The sequence below is a fragment of the Mus caroli genome, unplaced genomic scaffold, assembly GCF_978045245.1.
Source record: "Mus caroli unplaced genomic scaffold, Mus_caroli_1 scaffold_2, whole genome shotgun sequence".
Taxonomy (NCBI): Eukaryota; Metazoa; Chordata; class Mammalia; order Rodentia; family Muridae; genus Mus; species Mus caroli.
Genome location: NW_028227257.1, coordinates 59,399,911 through 59,421,160, shown reverse-complemented (window position 1 = coordinate 59,421,160; position 21,250 = coordinate 59,399,911). Strand labels below are relative to the sequence as shown.

The following is a 21,250-nucleotide window of genomic DNA, read 5'->3' as shown; positions in this document are numbered from 1 at the left end:
TAGACCAGGCTGGCCTCGAACTCAGAAATCTGCCTGCCTCTGCCTCCCAAGTGCTGGGATTAAAGGCGTGCGCCACCACTGCCCGGCAAGGTAATATTCTTAATCCAATCTAGTTGACTATTAAATTAAACATCAAAATAACCCAAGTGTCAAACTAGGGTTAGAACCTCTATAGATTTATTGATTAAAAAAAAAATAGGGAAAACCAAACTGTATCCTAAAGGTAGAAAACTCTTACAAAATGGCACTGGTCCATATAACTGTACAGCTAAAGACACAGTAATGAACACAGCTGGAAGAGTCCAGGCCCAAACTAAGGCAAGATTGAAAAGAAAAATAAAGTTCAAAGGAAGAAGATCTCATCTACATGTTTTGGTACTCTGAAAAGGTAGAAAAGTATTTCTGCATTGAAGTGTGTGAGTGTGAGTGTGAGTGTGAGTGTGTGTGTGTGTGTGTGTGTGTTCAAAGTATCTTTTATAACTTTGAGGTAGATTAGGGCACTTTCAATTGTACATGAAATACAAAGTGAGGGTAAAGTGACATAAATTTCTTTCAGAAAGTCACAGGCAAACAAAATGTGAAGTGACGTCTTTACATTCTGATCCTCTTGTAGCTTTGGTTGTTGTTTGTTTTGTCAAAACTAATCATGGAAAGGCAGGGTGTACGGTGCAGCCTCTTCCTAGTCACTTCAGGTGGCTCAGAGGAGAAGCATGTCTCCTCTGAACTCTAATGTCTGGGTTTGTTCCCCGGAGTGTTTCCTCCAGCTTCTATCAGAGTGCCAGGGAACGGGACTCCTGCCTTCCAAAACACACACATATATTTAAACACACACACACACACACACACACACACACACACCAGTAACATTTTTTAAAAAAGAATCTCAAACCATCTAATTTTACTAAGTAAAACTTTAGGGAGAAAAGGTTAGCTCCAATTTTTATTTTTACAAGCTTTTTTTTTTTTTAGGCAGGGTCTCACTATGTAGTCCTGCCTGGCCTGAGACTCACTACACAGATCAGGCTGACCTCAAACTCAGAGATCCACCTGCCTCTGCTTGTCGTGCCACGACACTGCACAAACTCAAATTCTTCTAACTCTTCAGATACTTACGAAGACTGAACTCCAAAACTCAGGATGGAATGAAACTCAAAAGTCGAATCCCCCATTCCTTGATTAAACAAGACAGGAACTGCTGGGGCTTCTCCTTAGAAATTACATGGAAAAAAGAGATAAAAACCACGACTAAGTTTAGTCTAACAAACAGCTATCTAGCTGTTTAAACCATACAAAATCCCTTTAGAAATGTTAGTGAGCAGTAACTAACCTGCCCGATTTCCCTGCTTAGGTGACACTGAAATGATGTTCTTTTTGCACATCAATCTCTCAGATACGGGTTTTTCTTTAAAGACATCATACAGTGCAGCTGAGGTGGCTCGTGTGCAGTCCAGAAGACAACCTACAGGACTTGGGTCTCTCCTGCCACCAGGCAAGGTCCTCAAGCTAATTTTTAGAGCAGGCCGTGGTGGCACCTGTGTAAAGTCCCAGCCAGGGGGAAGATGAGGCAGGAGAACCGTGTAAGCCCAGGAGCTGGAGTGCAGCCTGGCCAGGACTGCAAGGATCCTTCTTAAACAGACAAAGCCAAACAATACAAACTGGACTTTGCCTTCATTTATTGATTTATAACCTAATAAAGACACTTCTTCAACAGTATCCTATGCACATGGTAGAGTGTATGTGCGTGTGCGTGTGTGCATGTGTGTACACAGGCTCAGGAGCCCATGTATATGCGTGAGGAGCCAGAGAAGAACATAAAGCCTTACCACTTTCCACCTTAGTTTTACAGACAGGACCTCTCATTGAACCTGGGATCATGGATTTGGCCATCAGACCCTTAGGCTCTATCCATCCCTTCCCTCAGCCCCCAGTATTTATGTAAGTGCTGGGGACCCAGACTCGGACCCTCACACACACACAGCAGGACCTCACCCACTGACTCATGTCCCTTGCCCCTTGTCACTAGGTATTTTAAGTGATCTTTAATTTTATTTTTTCTAAGCCCACCTCCCAGCAACATTTGTCACTCAGCTTTAATACATTTTTATTAATATTAAGACAGAACATTATATACTATTCTGTTTTCCATTATGGAAAATGATTGAACTAAGTAAACCAATAGCCAAAAAGTCTTGGACTCAAAATCTCTATTTCCTGATACTTAACAAATCTGTACTTTTAAATCATGTTTTAGCGTAATAATTACTTGTAAAAAAATTAAATATTTAGGGGGCTATAGAGATGGCTCAGACCTAACTCACAACTTTTTTAATTTTAGTTCCAGAGATCCAATGTCTTCCTTGAGCCTCTAAGGGCACTAAACTTGTAAAGTGTTCAACAGACATACATGTGAGCAAAACACTCAGAAACATACAATTAAATTTTTAAAAATTTAAACATTCAGAAACAATTTTCAAATGTCTGGTACAGACAGATTCCCACAAACCTTTAGCATGCTTTATATTATAACCCGATATTCTGGCAAGGACAGTCTGTATCCACCGGGCCAAGGTCAAAAGTTGAGCAAGAGCCTCCGCATTCTCACTACAAAAAAGTGATATTCAGAAATGGTCAGTTCAGTTGGTACAAAGACATCTACAGGGGTAAACTTGTTGGGTCTTTCCTTGGATATATTAAATATTAATGGACATATTAAAAACATCAGCTGTGTGGTTTGTTTTTTAAGCCTAGCTCTATGAGTGGCAGAGTTCAGGACCAGACTGGTCTACACAGAGAAACCCTGTCTTAAAAAAAAAAAAAAAATCACCAAATTCTGCTGAGTGTGGAGGCACAACCTTTAATCCCAGCATTTAGAAGGCAGAGGCAGGCAGGTTTCTATGGGTTTGAGGCCAGCCTGGTCTACATAATGAGTACCAGGCCAACCAGAGATATGTAGTAAGACCTTGTCTCAAAAAAAATTAAAACATCATTTCTTCATTTTAATAATATTCTAGGTCATAAATATGTGTCTAAAAATGTAGTTGGTACAATGACTAAGACATAACTGTCCATCCATGACTGAGAAGTGGTCAAATACCAGTACATGGAAACTCCACCATGGCTGCTCATCACTGCTGGGTGACATCACTGACATCGATCACTTCTTTCTACCTCTCTCCGCTAACCTCCTGGAAGTCCTGCCATAGCTCCTGTGAACTACAAAGGCCTGTAATCGGTCATTCCCCTTCCCCGTCTTAATTACTTAGGGTTTTGAGTAGGTCTCTCTCTGTAGGCCTGGCTGTTCTGGGTCTCATTCACCCTGTACACCTGGCTGGACTTGACCTCTGCCTCATAAGTGTTGGGATTAAAGGTGTCAGGGTTCCTTCTGCTTCTGTTCTATGGATTTGCCATATAACAATCAGAAGGATCTTCTAAAACTATAAATCAGATTTCCTTATCCCTCTTGAAAACAGACCAGTGGTTTTCTACCGTACACAGAGGAAACAGTTCATCCCTTTTCCCTTAGCTCTCTGCTATCCCCATCCAGGCACACTGCCTGCTTGCTAAGCCTAGAACATGATGACCACGCTTGTACCTTGGGGCCTTTGTTCTTAATGTTACCTGTTCTAAGCCTATCTTCCTCTGGAGAAAGCAACTGTTCCTCCCTCACTCAGATCTCTACTCAAATGTCATTCTCTCAGAAACAAGCTGTCTGAAGTCTGTCTACAGTGTCAGGCACTGGCTAGCCTCTAGTAGTTCCTTGGTATTTCTCATGGCTCAGCAGCTCATACTGTGACTGTAAGTCTCTCCTTCATGTAATGTACACTCCATAAAATAAGAATTCATTAAAAGGGCAGTTTTTTACATTAAAAAAAAACCAAACAAACCATTTATTGCAGCCAGGCAGTGGGTGGAGCAGGCCTTTAATCCCAACACTTGAAAGGCAGAAGCAAGAGGATCTCTATGAGTTCGAGGTCAGCCTGGTCTACAGACTGAGTTCCAAATCAGCCAGGACTACACAGAAAAAAAAAGTGTCTTGAAAAACAAAACAAACAAACAAACAAAGATTTATTTATTTATATATGTATAGGGTACTTTGTTCCATGTACATCTGTACACCAGGAGAGGATCCTCTCGAACTATAGTCATAGCTGGGTGTGAGCTGCCACATAGATGCTGGGAACTGAACTCAGGACCCAGCCAGTGTTCTTAATCACTGAGCTACCTAATCCCTGAAGGGGCAGTCTTAAAGTAAAATATAAAATGAACTGTGCTGAATTTGAATATCTAGCATAAATTTGACCTAAGAAATATTTTTGATTCTCAAAAGTGAAAGTATATTATGACTTAGGGAAAAAAATTAACATGTTTTAGGGAAAAAATCCTGCATGTATATGAAGTACATGTTTGTGTAACTGCAGGTGTGTGTGTGTGCCACGGTACACGTGCAGACATCAGAGACAAACCTTCAGTAGTGGTTCTTCCCTACCGACTTGCTTCAGATGATTTTGTTGCTGCTTGCTGGTACACACATGGGGCTAGTTGGCCCAAAACCTCCAGACTTTCTCCTACTTTAGCTTCCCATCTCCACATAGGAGGACAGGGGTGACAGCTTTTCCATGAGTCCTGGAGATCTGAGCTCAGGTCCTTCTACTTATACAGTACGCATTTTAACCAGCTGAAGCACCTCTCTGGACCAGTTTTACAATTTTGATAATTTTTTAAAAGATATATTTCTTAAAAAAATAAAAAAGATTTTTAAAAAAATTTTTATTTTATGTACATTGGTGTTTTGACTGCATGACTGTCTCTGTGAGGGTGTGCTACTCTTGAGAAGGACCTGAGTGTGTTCTTGGTATCTACAATTCACAACTCCCTACAACACGGGCTCCAGGGAATACAACACTCTCTTCTGGGCATTGAAGGCAGCGTCACTCACATATGCCCACTCCCCCAACACATACATAATCGAAAATAAAAACAAATCATATCAATATAAAACTTAGTTGAAAAAATAAATTGCTACTTATTTAGAAAGCAATTATATTTTTAAGTATCTTTATTTGGGGGAATCACTTTGTAAAAAAACAAAAACAAAAACAAAAACCTTATGTGAGCTAACAAGAAATTGGAAGAAGCTGGACATGGTAGTATGTGCCTAAAATCTCAGCCATCAGGAAGAGAATCACAAGCTAAAGGTTACCTAGACTGCACAGCAAAACCTTGTCTCAAACAACCAAAACCAACCAAATTAAAAAAAAAACTTCTCCCCACACTCAGTAAGTTAGAAGTGAGGTCTAGGTTCAAATCCTGAATCTCTCTTGGACCAAGCAAAAACCACTTACGGTGGTTACCCAATTTTCTATGCTGAAATGGAAATAATAGTACAAACGTTAGTAGACAAGTGTGGCAAGTGCATGGTAGACTGTCTAAGCTTATCGAGGATTCAGTAAGTGAAGGGCTAATCTTCTTGACACATCCTTGTTTGTATATGGTGCACTGCATGTCCAAATATGATAAGAAGTTCCAATGACATGGACTAGTGAGATAAGTGACCGCTTCTTGGCTGCATTTGCCAATCCCCCGACTTGCACATACTGTCATTGCACACTGCTGTCCTGTAGAGCTGGGCCTCACACATGCTAGGGAATCACTCTACCACCGAGTGACAACATCCCCAGCCAAGGGGACTTCTTCCAGTACTGGATTTTCATTACAAATTGCTGATTTTATAATAAATTAAAGAATAACTTTTGTTTATTTGACAAAGGGACCACTATGCAGCCATTGTTAGCCTGTAACTTGCTATGTAGACTAGGCTGACCTCAAACTCAGAGATATTCCAGTCTGAGACTCCTAAGTACTGGGTTTGTACCATCATACCTGGCTAAAATAATGATTTTGTTATCAAGCAGAAAAATTAAAATGTGGAAATATATAATGAAATGTTCTACTTATTAAAACTAGTAGATGTCCGTTAAACTGCAATAACAGTAAGAATGTGAAACATTTTAAAATTTACATGCTCACAATTTATTCAACAATGTGATAAATGTAATAATTTACTTATTTTTATCATTAATCTTTTGTACAGATCTCCAATAGAACTTTGGGGTTCTACTGCTTCAATGGTGGATTGAAAAGGCATAACACATTGCGTTAAGTAAATGAAAATCCTAGTGCTTTTCAACACCAAACACCAGGCTTTCGTCTCATTTGAGCTTCAGAATGAGAGTGGTATGGATCTGTAATCTCTGAAAGGAGGGAAAAGGAAGTGAGAGCTTTGAGGACAGTAGGAACAAAGATTACAACACACCTGTTGATCTTCTGTGGCTGCAAAGGGATGATGGGGATGACAGTGTTGCAGAGAGACTTGCAGAGCGGGCACAGGTACTCGCCGCTCTCCAGGTCAAACAGGTCCACGTGAATGCGCTGCTGCGAGCTCAGCTGCACAGCTTCAAAATACCTGCAAAATTCAAAGATGCGGGCCCATTTATGATAGCTCACGTGGCTTCCATCTATTCTCAGGAAAAGGTTCGAGAATTTTGGACTTACTATCTTTAAAACTTATCACAAAAATACATGTTATAATTATAAAAGAAACAGGCTGCCCACTTGGGGGTGTAAATAAACTGGGAAATACATTATGGCAGATACAAATCTGAAAGACTTTGTTGAGTCCTCTAACTTGTCCCCTGCCTCGGCAGCAAGTGGCCATGCCTAGGGACACCCGACAATCATCTATACCACTGAGGTCTTCAATGGACAATTATGTTTTTAATCTAAGTAAGCTATAAAAAAAATTCATCAGAAATTACATTTTTAAAAATTTTTATCTTTTCTCAAGATACTTAATATTTCTGGTTTCTTTTTATTTCTAATTATAGTTAAACAGAAATATAATTAGTATCATGAAAACAGGATTAGTAATGAAAATTGCTTTAATTATTCAACAAGAAAAACAGAAAGAAGACATGAGAAAACATGCCTTTTGTGGTGTGTAGTGAATGTCAAAGTTCTTAGTCTCTTTCAAGAACATGTCAGAGGGACAACTTACTTCTGCCAGCACACTGCATGCATTACATGACCACAGCTTCCTGTATAAGTTCCATGTGCCAAGTCTGGATCCATGAAAAGAGGGTCCAGTGTTTCTGGTTCAGAAAGACACAAATAAGAGGTATGTACTTAAGTTTTCTAAAGTGTTAGCAGGTGGGAGTGGAAAAAGAGTTTTCAGGTCTAAAATGCTAAAATTTTATTTCTTAGGAATGTCCAAGTATAACAATATGGAAGCAGGATATATATTCCTAATAATAAGAAAAAAAAGAGGAGGAAAGCAGCAAGACCATCGGGTTAGAGATGCCATCCTGTGGATTGACAGCTCTATATTCGTTTACCCTGCCGTTCTGAACAGCAGGCTCAAGTTGTGTGGTACTGGCTGTGGAGATGCTTTCCTATTTTTCGTTTTTCTTTTTTAATGCATATTAGTACATTGTAGCTGTCTTCAGACCCACCAGAAGAGGGCATCCGATCTCATATCAGATGGTTGTGAGCCACCACGTGGTTGCTGGGATTTGAACTCAGGACCTCTGGAAGAGCAGTCAGTGCTCTTACCCGCTGAGCCCCTTTTCTATTTTTAAAGAACAAATTTGCCTTCATAATTTTAAGGAATAATTTAAATACACGACAACTTATAAAGAAGATTTATTTATTTATTTATTTATTTTTAAATCACATTTCTTTTATCTTTTTTTTAAAAAGGATTTATTTATTCTTATATGAAAGCACACTGTAGTTGTCTCCAGAAGCACCAGAAGAGGGCGTCAGATCTCATTATGGGTGGTTGTGAGCCACCATGTGGTTTCTGGGATTTGAACTCAGAACCTTTGGAAGAGCAGTCAGTGCTCTTACCCGCTGAGCCATCTCACCAGCCCCCAGAAGTTTTATTTTTATATGAGTGTTTGCCAGCCTATATGTCTGTGTGTGCTGGTGCCCAAGACGGTCAGATCCTGGGGAATTAGAGTTGCAGACAGTTGTGAGCCACCATACAGAAGCTAAGTTCTCCGCAAGAGCACCAACTGCTCCTAACTTCTGAACCATCCCACCAGCCACCATAAATGACAATTTTAAGATGGGGAAAAAAAAAAACCCAAAATCACAAAGCATGAACTTTAAATTATGCTATTACTGCATCACTCATGGCCTGAGGTCAGTCACCACCTGCGTGCTCAGCTTTTCATTCATATGATGACATCTAATGCACAATGCTGTTGTGAGCAATGAGTACGCAAATATGCACAGCATTGACTCAGTGACAGGAACATGTTAAGTATTAATAAATGTTAGCTTATTATCATCATCATTACTTCCAGGGAATTTAAAATATAAAGCAGCTAACTTCGGGTAAGTATAGTGTATTATGTAATTAATACTCGATGAAGAAATGTTTAATATAAATCTAATCATAAGGCGAAGAGATAAGTTCACAGTGAGAGGCACTGGATAAAATTATTAGTTTCAACTCATTAAACTGGTTATTATCTTGAAAAAAAGAGACAAGAGATTACTCTACATTAAAACTACTAAAATAAACTTTTATTTTGCTTTATTTGTGAGACATTGTCTCACTGTGTAGCTTAGGCTGGTCTTGAACTCACTATGTAGTCCAGGCTAACCTCTGCATCATGGCAATCTTCCTAACTTAGCTCTCTATGTGCTGGGATTACAGGCCCAGTTAAGAGAAACTTCAGTCAAGCAGTATGTGAAATATGTTTAGATCTTTATTTAAAAAATAGGCTTTCCTACTGAAGATATTTTGGGAACAGCTATAGAAATAAAGATTATATGTGTGTGTGTGTGTGTGTGTGTGTGTATACATACATATACATATATATACATATATACATAATACATATATGTATATACATATATACACATATACACACACATATATAAAATATTATTGAATTATTAACTTCCTTAAGTATGGTAATGGTATGGTAAGTATATAGACTGTCCTCCATTTTGGGAAATGCATTCAGAAATACCTAGGGATGAAGTGTTACGAGGTCTGCAAACTACTTTCAAATGATTTGCAAGACAAAAATAAGCCAAAAATGCTGGGCAGTGGTGGTGCTTATCTTTAATCCCAGCACTTGGGAGGCAGAGGCAGGTGGATTTCTGAGTTCGAGGCCAGCCTGGTCTACAGAGTGAGTTCCAGGACAGCCAGGGCTACACAGAGAAACCCTGTCTTAGGGAGAAAAAAAAAAAAAGCCAAAATGAGATCGGTTGAGCAACTGACCGAGGACTAACAAAAATCAAAACAACTACAGAACAGTCAAGAGGTTGATGTGACATGTTAAGAACCTAATCTATTCCACATATAGATGTATTATTTAACCAAATGGGATTTACATACAAACTCACTGCTAAACCTCTTTCAGAATTTACTTTTATTCTAATTACATAGGCAGGAGAAGAAATGGCTGAAAGTAGACTGACTGAGCGATACATACCCCCTAAGTGGTCCACAGGCTTCCCTCTGTGCTGGGTTAGGGCGGTGGATTTCTGCACACATGCTGACAATACCATGGCGTTATTTTCTAGTTTCACCTCTTGTTCTTCTTGGCAGAGGATGCACGTCAGCACCTCCTTTTCTGTAACAGCCGGGCCCCGTTTAGGGCCCAGAGCAATTCTCGAGGCCTCACTGACTGCTGAGGTGCTATCAGAAGAAACAACAGAAATGAGAACACAGGTTTTGGTCCCTGTCCTTACATTTTAGTAGATTTAAAGTTAGTAAATATAAATAAAAATTATATTTAGCAATATTACCTTTAAAATCTACCCTGAACCTTCTGGCTTTAAACAGTTAATTTTATAACTAGAAAATTCAGTTTGTTCTAAGTGCACAAAGAAATACGATATATGTTGTGATTCTATTTAATTTACTATATTAACAAAAGTAGGGCCATTTCTCTTTTTCTGAATAATAGGTAGTTCACATATCAAAGAAATTCTGGAAAATATAGAAAATATTAAGAAAATAAAAATCATTGTATTCTGCAACTTAACCACTAATAATATTGCTTATTTTTTTCTTAGTTTCCTTTCTATTTATAATACACATTTTGTTCAAAGAATGCCACGCTATGCACAGACTTAATCTCTTAGATGCTGCCTTACTGTTCACACCATCGTTAATTCTGTTGAGTTATTTGAACTGGTTGCCTAGGGCTACTGCACCATAACACGTTTATCCAATCCCTTTTATTAGGCATTTAGTCTTCAGTTTCTAGTTTAGTAGATGTTAAAATTACAAAAACTTAAACCTTAACAAAGTTTAATGCTATAGCAATTAAATCTTATGATATACAATATACTGGATAATAAAATACAAATAAAAGCAAGAATTAATAATAGTTTGATTATGATGCTAGGCACCGCTTCACAGGTTTGGTTTTATTTTTTCACTCAATCCTTATAATAAACATGAGGTAGATATAATTACCTCCACTTTCCCAGAGGGAGAAACTGAGACCTAGAGATGTTAAGAGATAGATCAAGGAACTCATCATTTGTATGTAGTAGGACCAAAATTTAACTAACCCAAGGGACCTGGCTTCAGAGGTTATGTGCTTCACCATTCTGCAAAACTATACAAAAAGCTCCCTGAAATATGGTGCATCATTCGATGAACTATAAATGACTCAAATGCTCATCAGTGTGGGCTAACACGATATAGAACATTTTACAGTTTTCAAGGGTACGGCTCAGCTGTAACATCAGAGATATAATAAGTATACATCACTTATGCAAACAAAACAAAAGGCTGAATAACAATACCACGTCATTTTGAGATTACATATTTGCATGTGATAGTATAATAAAATTCTGACATATATACATGGACCCTTCTTTATTTTTAGACAAAGTCTCACATATGTGCAGCTTAGGCTAGTCTCCAACTCACTGTAGCTCAGACTAGCCTTGAACTTTCTTTTTTTTTTTAATTTTTAATATTTTTATTACATATTTTCCTCAGTTACATTTCCAATGCTATCCCAAAAGTCCCCCATAGCGCCCCCCACTTCCCTACCCACCCATTCCCATTCTTTTGGCCCTGGCATTCCCCTATATTGGGGCATATAAAGTTTGCAAGAGCCTTGAACTTTCAACCTTAATGAGGTTAAAAAACCTCTTGAATGCAGAGCTAGCTATACACATAAAACTTATAACCACAGAAGGCAGAAAAGGATATAGGACTCGGTCAAGTATTCAAAGGAATTTTAGCTTTAGCTCTACCGTTTGATTTTCAAAATGAAAATATAGTAATATAACTGTAATCAAAATAGTGAATAGAAAAGGCATTAAGATAAAAAAAATTAATACTTAAGATATTGAGAATCTGCCTTTATTACTATATATTACTATATGTTATATATACACTGAAATATAAATATATAATATATATATTATATATATGCAAAAATAATAACGCATTTGTCAAAAGACAAAATGTAAAAAGTCAGTAAACAACTTTATATGAGTTGATCCTTGCACTAACTAGTAACCAGAAAATGTTTACATTTTAGTTTATGGTGCCTCATGTGTGTGAGCAAGCACTGTACCACTGACCTTCACTCTTAGCCCATACAATTTCATCTCATGAGAATGAAGCATGTTCATACACTACTAGTATGAACTAGTAGAAAATGACAGAGTCACCCAGAAATGCAATGTGGATGACCTGCCAGAGTTTGAACTTAGCCAAGAGGTGCACACTCTTGATCCCAGCACTCGGAGGCAGAGGCAAACTGATCTCTGTGAGTCCATCTGGTCTACATAGTTAGTTCCAGGACAACCAAGGCTACATAGTGAGACTAAATGTATGGGACTGAAGAGATAGCTCAGGGGTTAATCCACTGACTGCTCTTCTAGAGGACCTGGGTTTGATTCCAAGCCGCAACATGACAACTCACAACCATTTGCAACCCTAGTTCCATGAGATCTGGTGCCCTCTCTTGCTTCTGTGAGCATCAAGTACATATGTGGTACATAAACATATATACATGTAAAACGCCCATACATATAAAATAAAAGCAAATAAATCTTCCCTGTCTCGAAAAACAAACAAACAAAAGAAATAAATCTCAAAAAAAAATTAAAGAACTAAATATAAAAGAAAAGACTAATGTTGGTGTGGTGAGTGATCCCTGTCATTTCACACTTGGGAGACTGAGGCAGAATTGTTACAAGTTCAAGACCATCAGGGACAGGGATAGGAAGACCCTGTCTCAAGCAAGTAGACAAAAGAAAAGCTAGTATAAATCACATCTACTAGGTGATCAATTTACTTTCAGTTTTTAATAATAGTAGTTCATTTTTCCTAGGAACGAAATAACAATGCATAAAAATGATGGGTTAGGTTCTGTTTTTGCTGTTCCCATCTTAATAATGATCTTGGAAGAATGCTTGTTTCTTTTTTTCCTATAAAGTTCTGGCCGGGCGTGGTGGCGCACACCTTTAATCCCAGCACTCGGGAGGCAGAGGCAGGCGGATTTCTGAGTTCGAGGCCAGCCTGGTCTACAGAGTGAGTTCTAGGACAGCCAGGGCTACACAGAGAAACCCTGTCTCGAAACACCCCCCCCCCCAAAGAAAAAGTTCTGAACTATCTTTTGTTTTACCTCTCTTCCTCCATAATGGAGTCTTCCTTCCCTGTTACTTCTGACGTATTGTCATACATGAGTTTGTGGGTTTCAATGAAGTTTTTCTGTAAGGCAGACATCTGGGCCATGATCTTCTGGCGATGCAGCCTAGCGGCCTCAGCTTTTCTCTTCCGTTCTGCCTTTTCTTTATCATGAGTAATCTGAATGGTAAGTAACACCAAAATTAGACAGGATCTCCTGTTAAAAATTCATGTCCAGATTAAATATCCTCTATTTGATGCAGCAGTTACCATATCTGATAAGGTAGACTTCAAACAAAAAGCCATTAAGACAGATAAAGAGGGCTACTACATATTAATAAAAGAAAAATCCATCAAGTAGATATAATATGTGGGGTGTGGGGTGCATGCCTTTAATCCCAGCACTGGGAAGCAGGGGGCAGGCAGATCTCTGAGTTCTAGACCAGTTTGGTCTACAGAGTTTCAGCACAGTCAATGCTATAGAAAGAAACAGGGAAATGTTTACACACACACCCCCTAAAATATGTAACATTTATTAATGCTTATATACTAAATATTAGAGTCCCAAGTTTCGTAAACAAGCATAGAAGGCATAAAATATCTAGGTCATGTTACAGTAATAGTGCAGGACTTCAATACTCAGTCCTTACATCTAAATAGGTCTTTCAGACTAAAAATAACTAAAGAAATCTCTTATGGAGCTGAAATGCACCACAAGTCAAATGAAACTGTCTCCAAAATTGATCACACCATGGCTACAAATCAATACTTAAAAAATATTTTAAAAATTAATTCATTGTTTGGTTAGTTTTTGTTATTTTGGTTTTTGAAACAGAGTTTCAGTGTGCAGCCCTGGCTGTCCTGGAACTCACTCTGTAGACCAGGCTGGCCTTGGACTCACAGAGACCCCCGTTCTCTGCCTAGACTGTGATCCGCTACCACCACCCAGCAGAATCAATTCTTTACATCAGACCACAATGGAATAAACGCAGAAGCAACAAGAAAAACTACAGACACTAGAAAAGTACTTGGAAAGTGAACAATACACTTTTGAATTAACAATGACCAGAGAAGAAATTTTAAAATTCCTATAGTTAAGTAAAAATGAGATCTCCCAGAACCTTTAAAGAACAGTCATGACAGTCCTAAGAGCAAAGTTTATAGCTATAAATTCTCATGTTAAAAAAAAAAAATAGAAAAAACCTTGAGAGATCTTAAATAAACAACCTAGTGACGCAGCTCATGGCTCTATAAAAACCAACACTAAGCTAATCCCACACCCAGGAGGTGGGGAGACATTATAAAGATTAGAGAAGAGATTAATGAAATAGGGGCTAAATTAACAATGTATAAAATTAACTAAACAAAGACTTGGTTCTTTAAAAAACCCTGACAAATCCTTAGCCAACGTGACATAGGAAAAATGTTAAAACAAAGTTAGAATAAAAGGGCGTTATATAACAGACTCCAGTGAAATCCAGAACATTATTATAGAATAATTTGAAAATTTATATACAGAGAAGCTAGAAAACCTAGAAGGAATGGCTAAATTTCCACATGCATATGACCTACCAAATTAAAACCAGAAGATAAAAATAACATAAGAGATTTATTACAAGTACTAAAGATTTCGTCCAGGCCTTTCACATGTGAGGCAAATGCTCTATGGTACACTAATTTAAGTAAAAAGCATTTTCTTTTAGAAAGAGCAGTTAATAACCTCAAGTAAGAATATTCTAATCATTAGGATGGATGTGATGGTGCCCGCCTTTAATTCCAGCATTGGGAAGCAGAGGCAAATGGATCTCGGTTGGTTTAAGGTCAGCCTGGTCTACATAGCAAGTTCCAGAACAGTCAGAGTTACATAGAGAGACCCTGTCTCAAAGAACAAATAAACAAAAAAGAATATTCTAATAATTAAATACTGGCTAATTAATTCAATATTGAAAAACATTGTTCAAAACATTATGGAAAATCATGACATCTAATTATCTAATTTCACTGAATCTAAGATGTACTATTATTTTATACTTCCTAAGAGATGAATACTATTGACTAAATTATGAAATGCCATTGACTGAGACATGTCCTATTTTTAGAAATGAAAGCATTTTAAAATTAGTAAGGTATTTCTAACAGAGTTCACAGGACATCAAGTTCCTCTAATTTTGTAAAATATGTACATTATGCTGTTAAGTACAGTACAGAAGCACTGGAATAAAAGAACAAAAAGCCCATATTTTGCTACAAACAGTTTCTCCTAAAGAAGAAAAGTGACTCGTATTCAAAGACAGAGATGAGTGCAACATTGTTACAGTGCTGTTACCTCCTCACTTTTAATGCACTCCAGTCCTGAAGTGGTTGCCACAACTAAACAAGATTTTTCTCTTAATCGCTTCACTGTGTCAAACATCTGTGAAAATGGATGAAACATTAAGTTTGGTTAGACTGACTGGGAAGACAGATTTTTTTTTTAATCACTAATCTGATTCAGCCATCTTGTCTCGAAATGCCTTTGAGGTAAGTTACTTAGATGTATTAGAAAAACAAAATTTAAAAAGTGACCCTGTCTGTGACCGTGCTGTTGTTGGCCAAGGAGCCACCAGCTGAGTTTAATTACATCTGCTGCTCTGAGAACAACTGTTTGTCTGGGGTTAGGGTGCAGCACAGATTATTTTTAAATGTAAATGGGAACTCTAACTTCCAAATGCTTTTCTGACTTGGCCTTCTAAATAACTGGGACTATAAAGCACACCACTAAAGGCAGTTTAAAGTCCATTCTTATCCATGTCTTCATAACAAAGATACCCCATCTTGTTCTGACCATCGAAGGGAGCAGTCTGGCCCCAGCTATCCCTTACGTCCCACCTCCCTTAGGTTCCAGTGATGCTGGCCTTGCTCTCGCACTGCAGTGTCCTCTCCTTGGACTACTCTTCTATGTGTTAAAGTACTGGCTCTAGAGTGATCCAGGTCTCTGCTCTCACTTCAGCTTCTGACAAAACCCTTCCGTATTATTCAAGGGAACCTTCTCTCATCCCATTGGATTATCCTGATGAATATTTTAAAATTGTCTGTGTTTCAACGATGGCGCATGATCCACGAAAGCAAGCATTTTGTGCTGCCTGGGATCTTGAATTCATCATGGCACACTGTAATTACTCAGTAAATGTAACTGATAATGACATAAATGAACCTTATTATTAAAATAAACGCCAGAGAAACAGAAAAAAATTGAATTACTACCATGAAAAAAACCACAGAGTTGTAATAATTGATAGTAATTGACTACAAAGGAGGAGAGAACAGTGGCTGAATTCTAGCAGCAAATAGATTTTTATATACAGTTTGGAATTACATAAGTATGTATAATTAAATAATGATAATAAATGACTGGCAATACTTGGATTTTTTTCTTTTTGAAATTATACTTTCATTATTTCTTCTTTCCCACCTCCAAACCTTCCTATATACTCATCTTTTGATCTTTTTCAAATTCAAGGCCTCATTTTGTTATATGCATATATGTATATACATACATATCCCTTAATATAACCTGCTCAGTCGCATTTCATTACTTACATGTACTTTTTTATATGCTTACTGTGTCATACTGTAAATATTTAGAAATTAATTTATGATTCTGGGGATTAACTCAAGGACTCACACATGCTAAACACACATCCTACCACTGATTTCTACTCGCAGCCCCGACACTATTCTTATCATTATAATTTGAGAGTATGCTTTTTCTACTTACAAAAGTAAGACAGTATGCAAAGTTCACCAGTAGCAATCTCATATACCTAGTATTTATTTACTTAGTTTATTGATGCATCGAGGTCACATCAAATAACAAACTATGTAGGTTTACATGAATATATTCTGTGGTATTCAAGTAAGGATGAATCACTTAATGGTGCGTTTATCAAAATATCTTCTTAATGTTAAGCAACACACAACTCATTAGACCAGTTTACATTTGTGATATACCTGGAGTATCCATGTTATCATGTCCTTCTGGCCTTCTAATTGGGGGATTCCTTTGAGTTTTTCCAAGAGCATTTGTATATTCTGAGCATTCATGGATGAACTTCCCAATCCTTTTTCAAAATACAAAATTGTATTAAAAGAAGATTATGTTCATAATTATGTACTACTTAACTTCTTAGTGCTTATCATTCACACGATGATTGAGGCTTGCCAGTCAGTACCTTCTCTAGCCCAATTTTTCAAAGAAAGAATCTGCGATCACATGCAATACTGAGTTACGAATAGGTGAATTATTAAGAACTAAAGGATAGCATGAGAAAAACTCCCATTATTTTAAGTCTCTCTGCACTTGCACTAAGCAAGAGCTACTCCTACTACCCCTCTCTTGCCTTTCCTCTCTCTGCTCACTGTCTACACAAAGAACACGATGAGAAGAGCTACTGCAGGGATGCTGAAGTGGGGAGGTTATCTCTGTATACAGAGAAGGCTTCAGTAACCTACAAAATTAGTATAAAGAGAAATGTGATACTTTGCTTGCAACTATTGGTTTTGCAATTAATGTTTCAGGAATTTGCTTTGAACAAGACTATCTTACCTTAAGAGCATTCTAATCTAAACCTATCCTATTTTTCAAAATTAGAAAAAAATATACAAAAAGAAACTTTCAGACACACTTCTCTCCATTCATATTACAATCACGCCCAAGAATGGAAGATCATGCAGTTAAGAAAAATGAGTATACTGGAAAATATTAGTTAAAAACTAAACATGCTAGGCACATAAATCATTTAAGGGCTGTAGTGGTTTGAATAGGTCTGGCCCCCACAGACTCAGGGATGTGAATATATGTCCATAGGGAGTGGCTCTATCAGGAAGTGAGGCTTTGTTGGCATAGATGTGGAGGAAGTGTGTCACTGTGGAGATGGGTTGTGAGGTATCATATATGCTCATGTACCTAGTGTGGTACACAGTCCTCCTGCTGCCTGAGGATCAGCTCCTTCTCCAGCCCCACGCTGCCTGCATCCTGCCATGCTTTCCACCATGACAGTAATGGACTAAGCCTTTGAACCTCTAAGCCAGCCCCAATTAAAGGTTTGCCTTTATAAGAGCTGCCATGGTCATGGTGTCTGTTCGCAGCAACAAAACCCTAACTATAAGACAAAGGGCTTTTTAAATTTTAAGGACTGACAGATAAAAACTGTTTAGGGTCCAAACTTCCAATTACAAACTAGCAATAAGCCAGGAGCTTCCTGAGAACGATGCTTTAGCGTACTTGAAGCCTTATGGTAAAAGTCAAAAGCCACTTCCTCTTCAGGAGCTTTCTGAAGCTGCTGCTTCTCTTCCAGCAAGCCCAGTGCCAATATATGGAACGCCTGAAAAAGGGAGAAGAAGGGTCTTTGAAGTGCATCTTCTTTCCCAAAAGAAAGAAAACGATAACCCAACATGGACAAAGCTTATAGACAAAGATAACTGAAAGAGTACCCATTTCAAATGAAGGAGGTATAGTTTAAGGTGACTTAAAGACTGTTACTTACACAGTGACAAACATTTGGAGTTTACTATAACTACACAGCTGCCCAAAGAGTTTCGGAAGCAGTTACATGTTACTACAGTGGTGATAAAGGGACATAAACTAGTTTTACATTTAAAACAAATCATTGTCATCAGTCAAAAATGTAAAGGAGCAGATTGTATACCAGGAACTGGTATGGCAAATACACTCATTTATGTAAGCAAAAATATTTGTACAAGGATGTTCGCTGTAAACCAGGTGTAGCACACATCTGTAATCTCATGTACTTGGAAGCTGAGGGGGGAGGATAACCTAAGCCCACAAAATCAAGACCAGCCTGAGCAATGTAAAGAGAACCTGTCACAAGCAAACAAGCTAACTAACCATGATCAGTGCTCATCTAAGTGTTTTCCTTTATAACAAAACCCTAAAATCAAACCCAATGTCTACTAATAAAAGTTAAACGTATAATAGTATTCCTACATATGAGATATACATATAACCAAGAATGACAAGACCTTTATGTGCTCATGTTGGAATAGTTTCCAGGGTTTATAAAACATTGGCAGCACTTACGAGAAAAGGACACTGGGAACTGTGGGGAAATTTTTAACTGGAGTTCAAATAAATCTCTACAATACTGAATATAGTCCTGCAAGTATTTATCACTGAGATACAAAAAGAGCATGAACCTACAGACCAATAGTAACCAACAGGGGAGAGGGATAGAGATTGTTCAGTTAAACAGGTATTAAATAAATATATAATTATAGCTGCCATAAAATAGCAGGATTAAGTAATTTATTAATTAGCTGTACCAAGAAGCCAGGTATGGTTGCTCATATATATACTCTCAGCCCTCAAGATACTGAGGCAGAAGGATTGCCACAAGTTTAAGGTTAGCCTAGGCATAAGGAGTTTTAGTCTACATTGTGCTATACAACCCTGCTTCAAAAATAAATAACAGATAGATAGATAGATAGATAGATAGATAGATGATAGATAGATAGATAGATAGATAGATAGATAGATAGATAGATAGATAGAACAAAGAGAGCTGCAAGTGTGGCTTAGTGGCAGAGTTCCTGTCTAGCATATACATGCTCCTGGGTTCACTCACCAGCACCGTGAAAACCAAACCAAACAAAATAAATATACGCCTATAAAAACATGATGCACTGGGTGGTGGTGACACATGCCTTTAATCCTAACACTCAGGAGGCAGAGACTGGTGGATCTCTGTGAGTTCAAGGCCAGCCTGGTCTACAGAGCAAGTTCCAGGACAGCCAGGCTATACAAAGAAACCCTGTTTCAAAGAAAAGAAAAACAAAAAACAAAACAAAAATACCATGTTGCAATGTGTTATAGACTTATCACTAACATGAGGAGACTTTGGTTTTGTTTGTTTCCTTTTTCTTTGTTCTAACTTGGAGAAGGAGCCAAGATATGTTGGAAAATTTTTAACTGGAATTCAAATAAAAAGAGTTAGTAGTACCTAAAATAGCATAGGAATAGATTACACGCTCATCAATCAAATGGATTCTACTTCTAGCATCTTTGCAGTTAATGCAATCAATAAGAGGCTTGCCAGGAATACAGTTACCTTTAATCACTATAATGTGCTCCAATTACATAAGTACAGGGTACATCATAATTAAATTTCTACAAAATCTCAACCACAAGTATTACAAAAGGAAATAAGGACAGATGACATTCTGTAGGTCTTAATCTTGTCTGCACTCCCTGGTTTACCAGAGCACACACCATCTTTAAAAACCAGGTATTCGCCGGGCGTGGTGGCGCATGCCTTTAATCCCAGCACTCGGGAGGCAGAGGCAGGTGGATTTCTGAGTTCGAGGCCAGCCTGGTCTACAGAGTGAGTTCCAGGACAGCCAAGGCTACACAGAGAAACCCTGTCTCGAAAAACCAAAAAAAAAAAAAAAAAAAACCAAAAAACAAAAAAACCAGGTATTCTGCTATCTTCATCTGCAGCATCTCTCAAGAAGGGAGAGGGCAGCCTTAGCCATGATTACCATGCCATTCTTCCCAGCCAGTCAGGGCTGAACAGCAGGGGAGGGCAGAGTGGGGCAGAGAGTGGAAGGATAGGAGAGCAGAACTAGGAAGGCCGGGGAGAGAGGGAATCCTGCCCCTGCTTTCTGCCAGAATCGCTGTTAGAAAAGGAGAAGGAAGAGCAGGGATGCCTTCCATGCTTGTGCATCTTTTCATGAGCTTTCTTTACTTTCCTCTCCATCACAATTCCTGGGTCTACCATGACCAAAGCCAGAGAATTCACAAAGCAGGGTGGGGTAGAGACATGCCTGATACAGATGTGGCCCAGGATAAGGAGGCCAACCTGGCAAGGAAGCTGGGGAACATCCAGAGGGAAAGATACAATGGACAGGTATAAACAGGCAAGACTGAGAACTCTAGGGCACATTCAGATTTGGCCCTGGCTGACCAGCAGTGGGATTCTACGTATTCAGATGTTTGTCCAAGCTTTTCCAAGACCACTTACTTGATTAATCCTTCCCAGGCTTGGCTCTCACTTCCTGGTTATCCCTACTCTATGCACTTTTTTTGAGTCTTTTAAAACATGAATAGTTCCCAAGGATAGAGATGCTAAAAACATGAGAATGTATCATGAAAGAAACTTGGGCCACAGATAAACTAATGATTCCTAAGTACTATTTTTTCTGACATGGTTCTGACTGACATTAATCCAAGGATTGTTTTTCAGATTCCACAAAGAACTCAAACCCTGCAGGTGAGCAGGTGAGCATACCATCTGCAGCATCCCTTCTGTCCACAGATTAGACTCCGTGTCCACTGCCCGCTCAAAGATGGTCCTGAGGATGTACATCATAACATCGCAGCTGAGCAGGTTGACTACTTTGCTGAAAGCAGGGCAGAACTCCGGAGGAGGTGGCGGCGGCAATGCTGTTGGGGAAACAGAATAGATGGGCAGGTACTACCCTAACATACTAAATTGTAAATATGAAAAGTCCAAGTTTAAATGCAAAAGAACATGATTTTTTTTTCTGCTTCAAAGCACTGAAAACATCAATGTA

The 21,250-nt window shown here is 38.3% G+C and overlaps 1 protein-coding gene across 2 annotated transcripts in view; it reads right to left on the bottom strand.

The window, feature by feature from the left end:
* Nucleotides 1-21,250, bottom strand: part of Ubr1 (ubiquitin protein ligase E3 component n-recognin 1) — a 133,716-nt gene that overhangs the window by 40,353 nt on the left and 72,113 nt on the right. Inside the window, exons 25-34 of one of the 2 annotated variants that reach the window (XM_021184371.3) lie at nucleotides 20,965-21,119; nucleotides 17,943-18,042; nucleotides 16,670-16,779; nucleotides 15,006-15,092; nucleotides 12,678-12,859; nucleotides 9,510-9,715; nucleotides 7,055-7,148; nucleotides 6,314-6,463; nucleotides 2,504-2,601; nucleotides 1,114-1,207 (exon numbers count right to left, since the gene is read on the bottom strand). In XM_021184371.3, the coding sequence (XP_021040030.1) occupies nucleotides 1,114-1,207; nucleotides 2,504-2,601; nucleotides 6,314-6,463; nucleotides 7,055-7,148; nucleotides 9,510-9,715; nucleotides 12,678-12,859; nucleotides 15,006-15,092; nucleotides 16,670-16,779; nucleotides 17,943-18,042; nucleotides 20,965-21,119 (1,276 nt within the window). The remainder of the gene's footprint in view (nucleotides 1-1,113; nucleotides 1,208-2,503; nucleotides 2,602-6,313; nucleotides 6,464-7,054; nucleotides 7,149-9,509; nucleotides 9,716-12,677; nucleotides 12,860-15,005; nucleotides 15,093-16,669; nucleotides 16,780-17,942; nucleotides 18,043-20,964; nucleotides 21,120-21,250) is intronic. The other variant, XM_029469902.2, reaches the window with a different exon arrangement.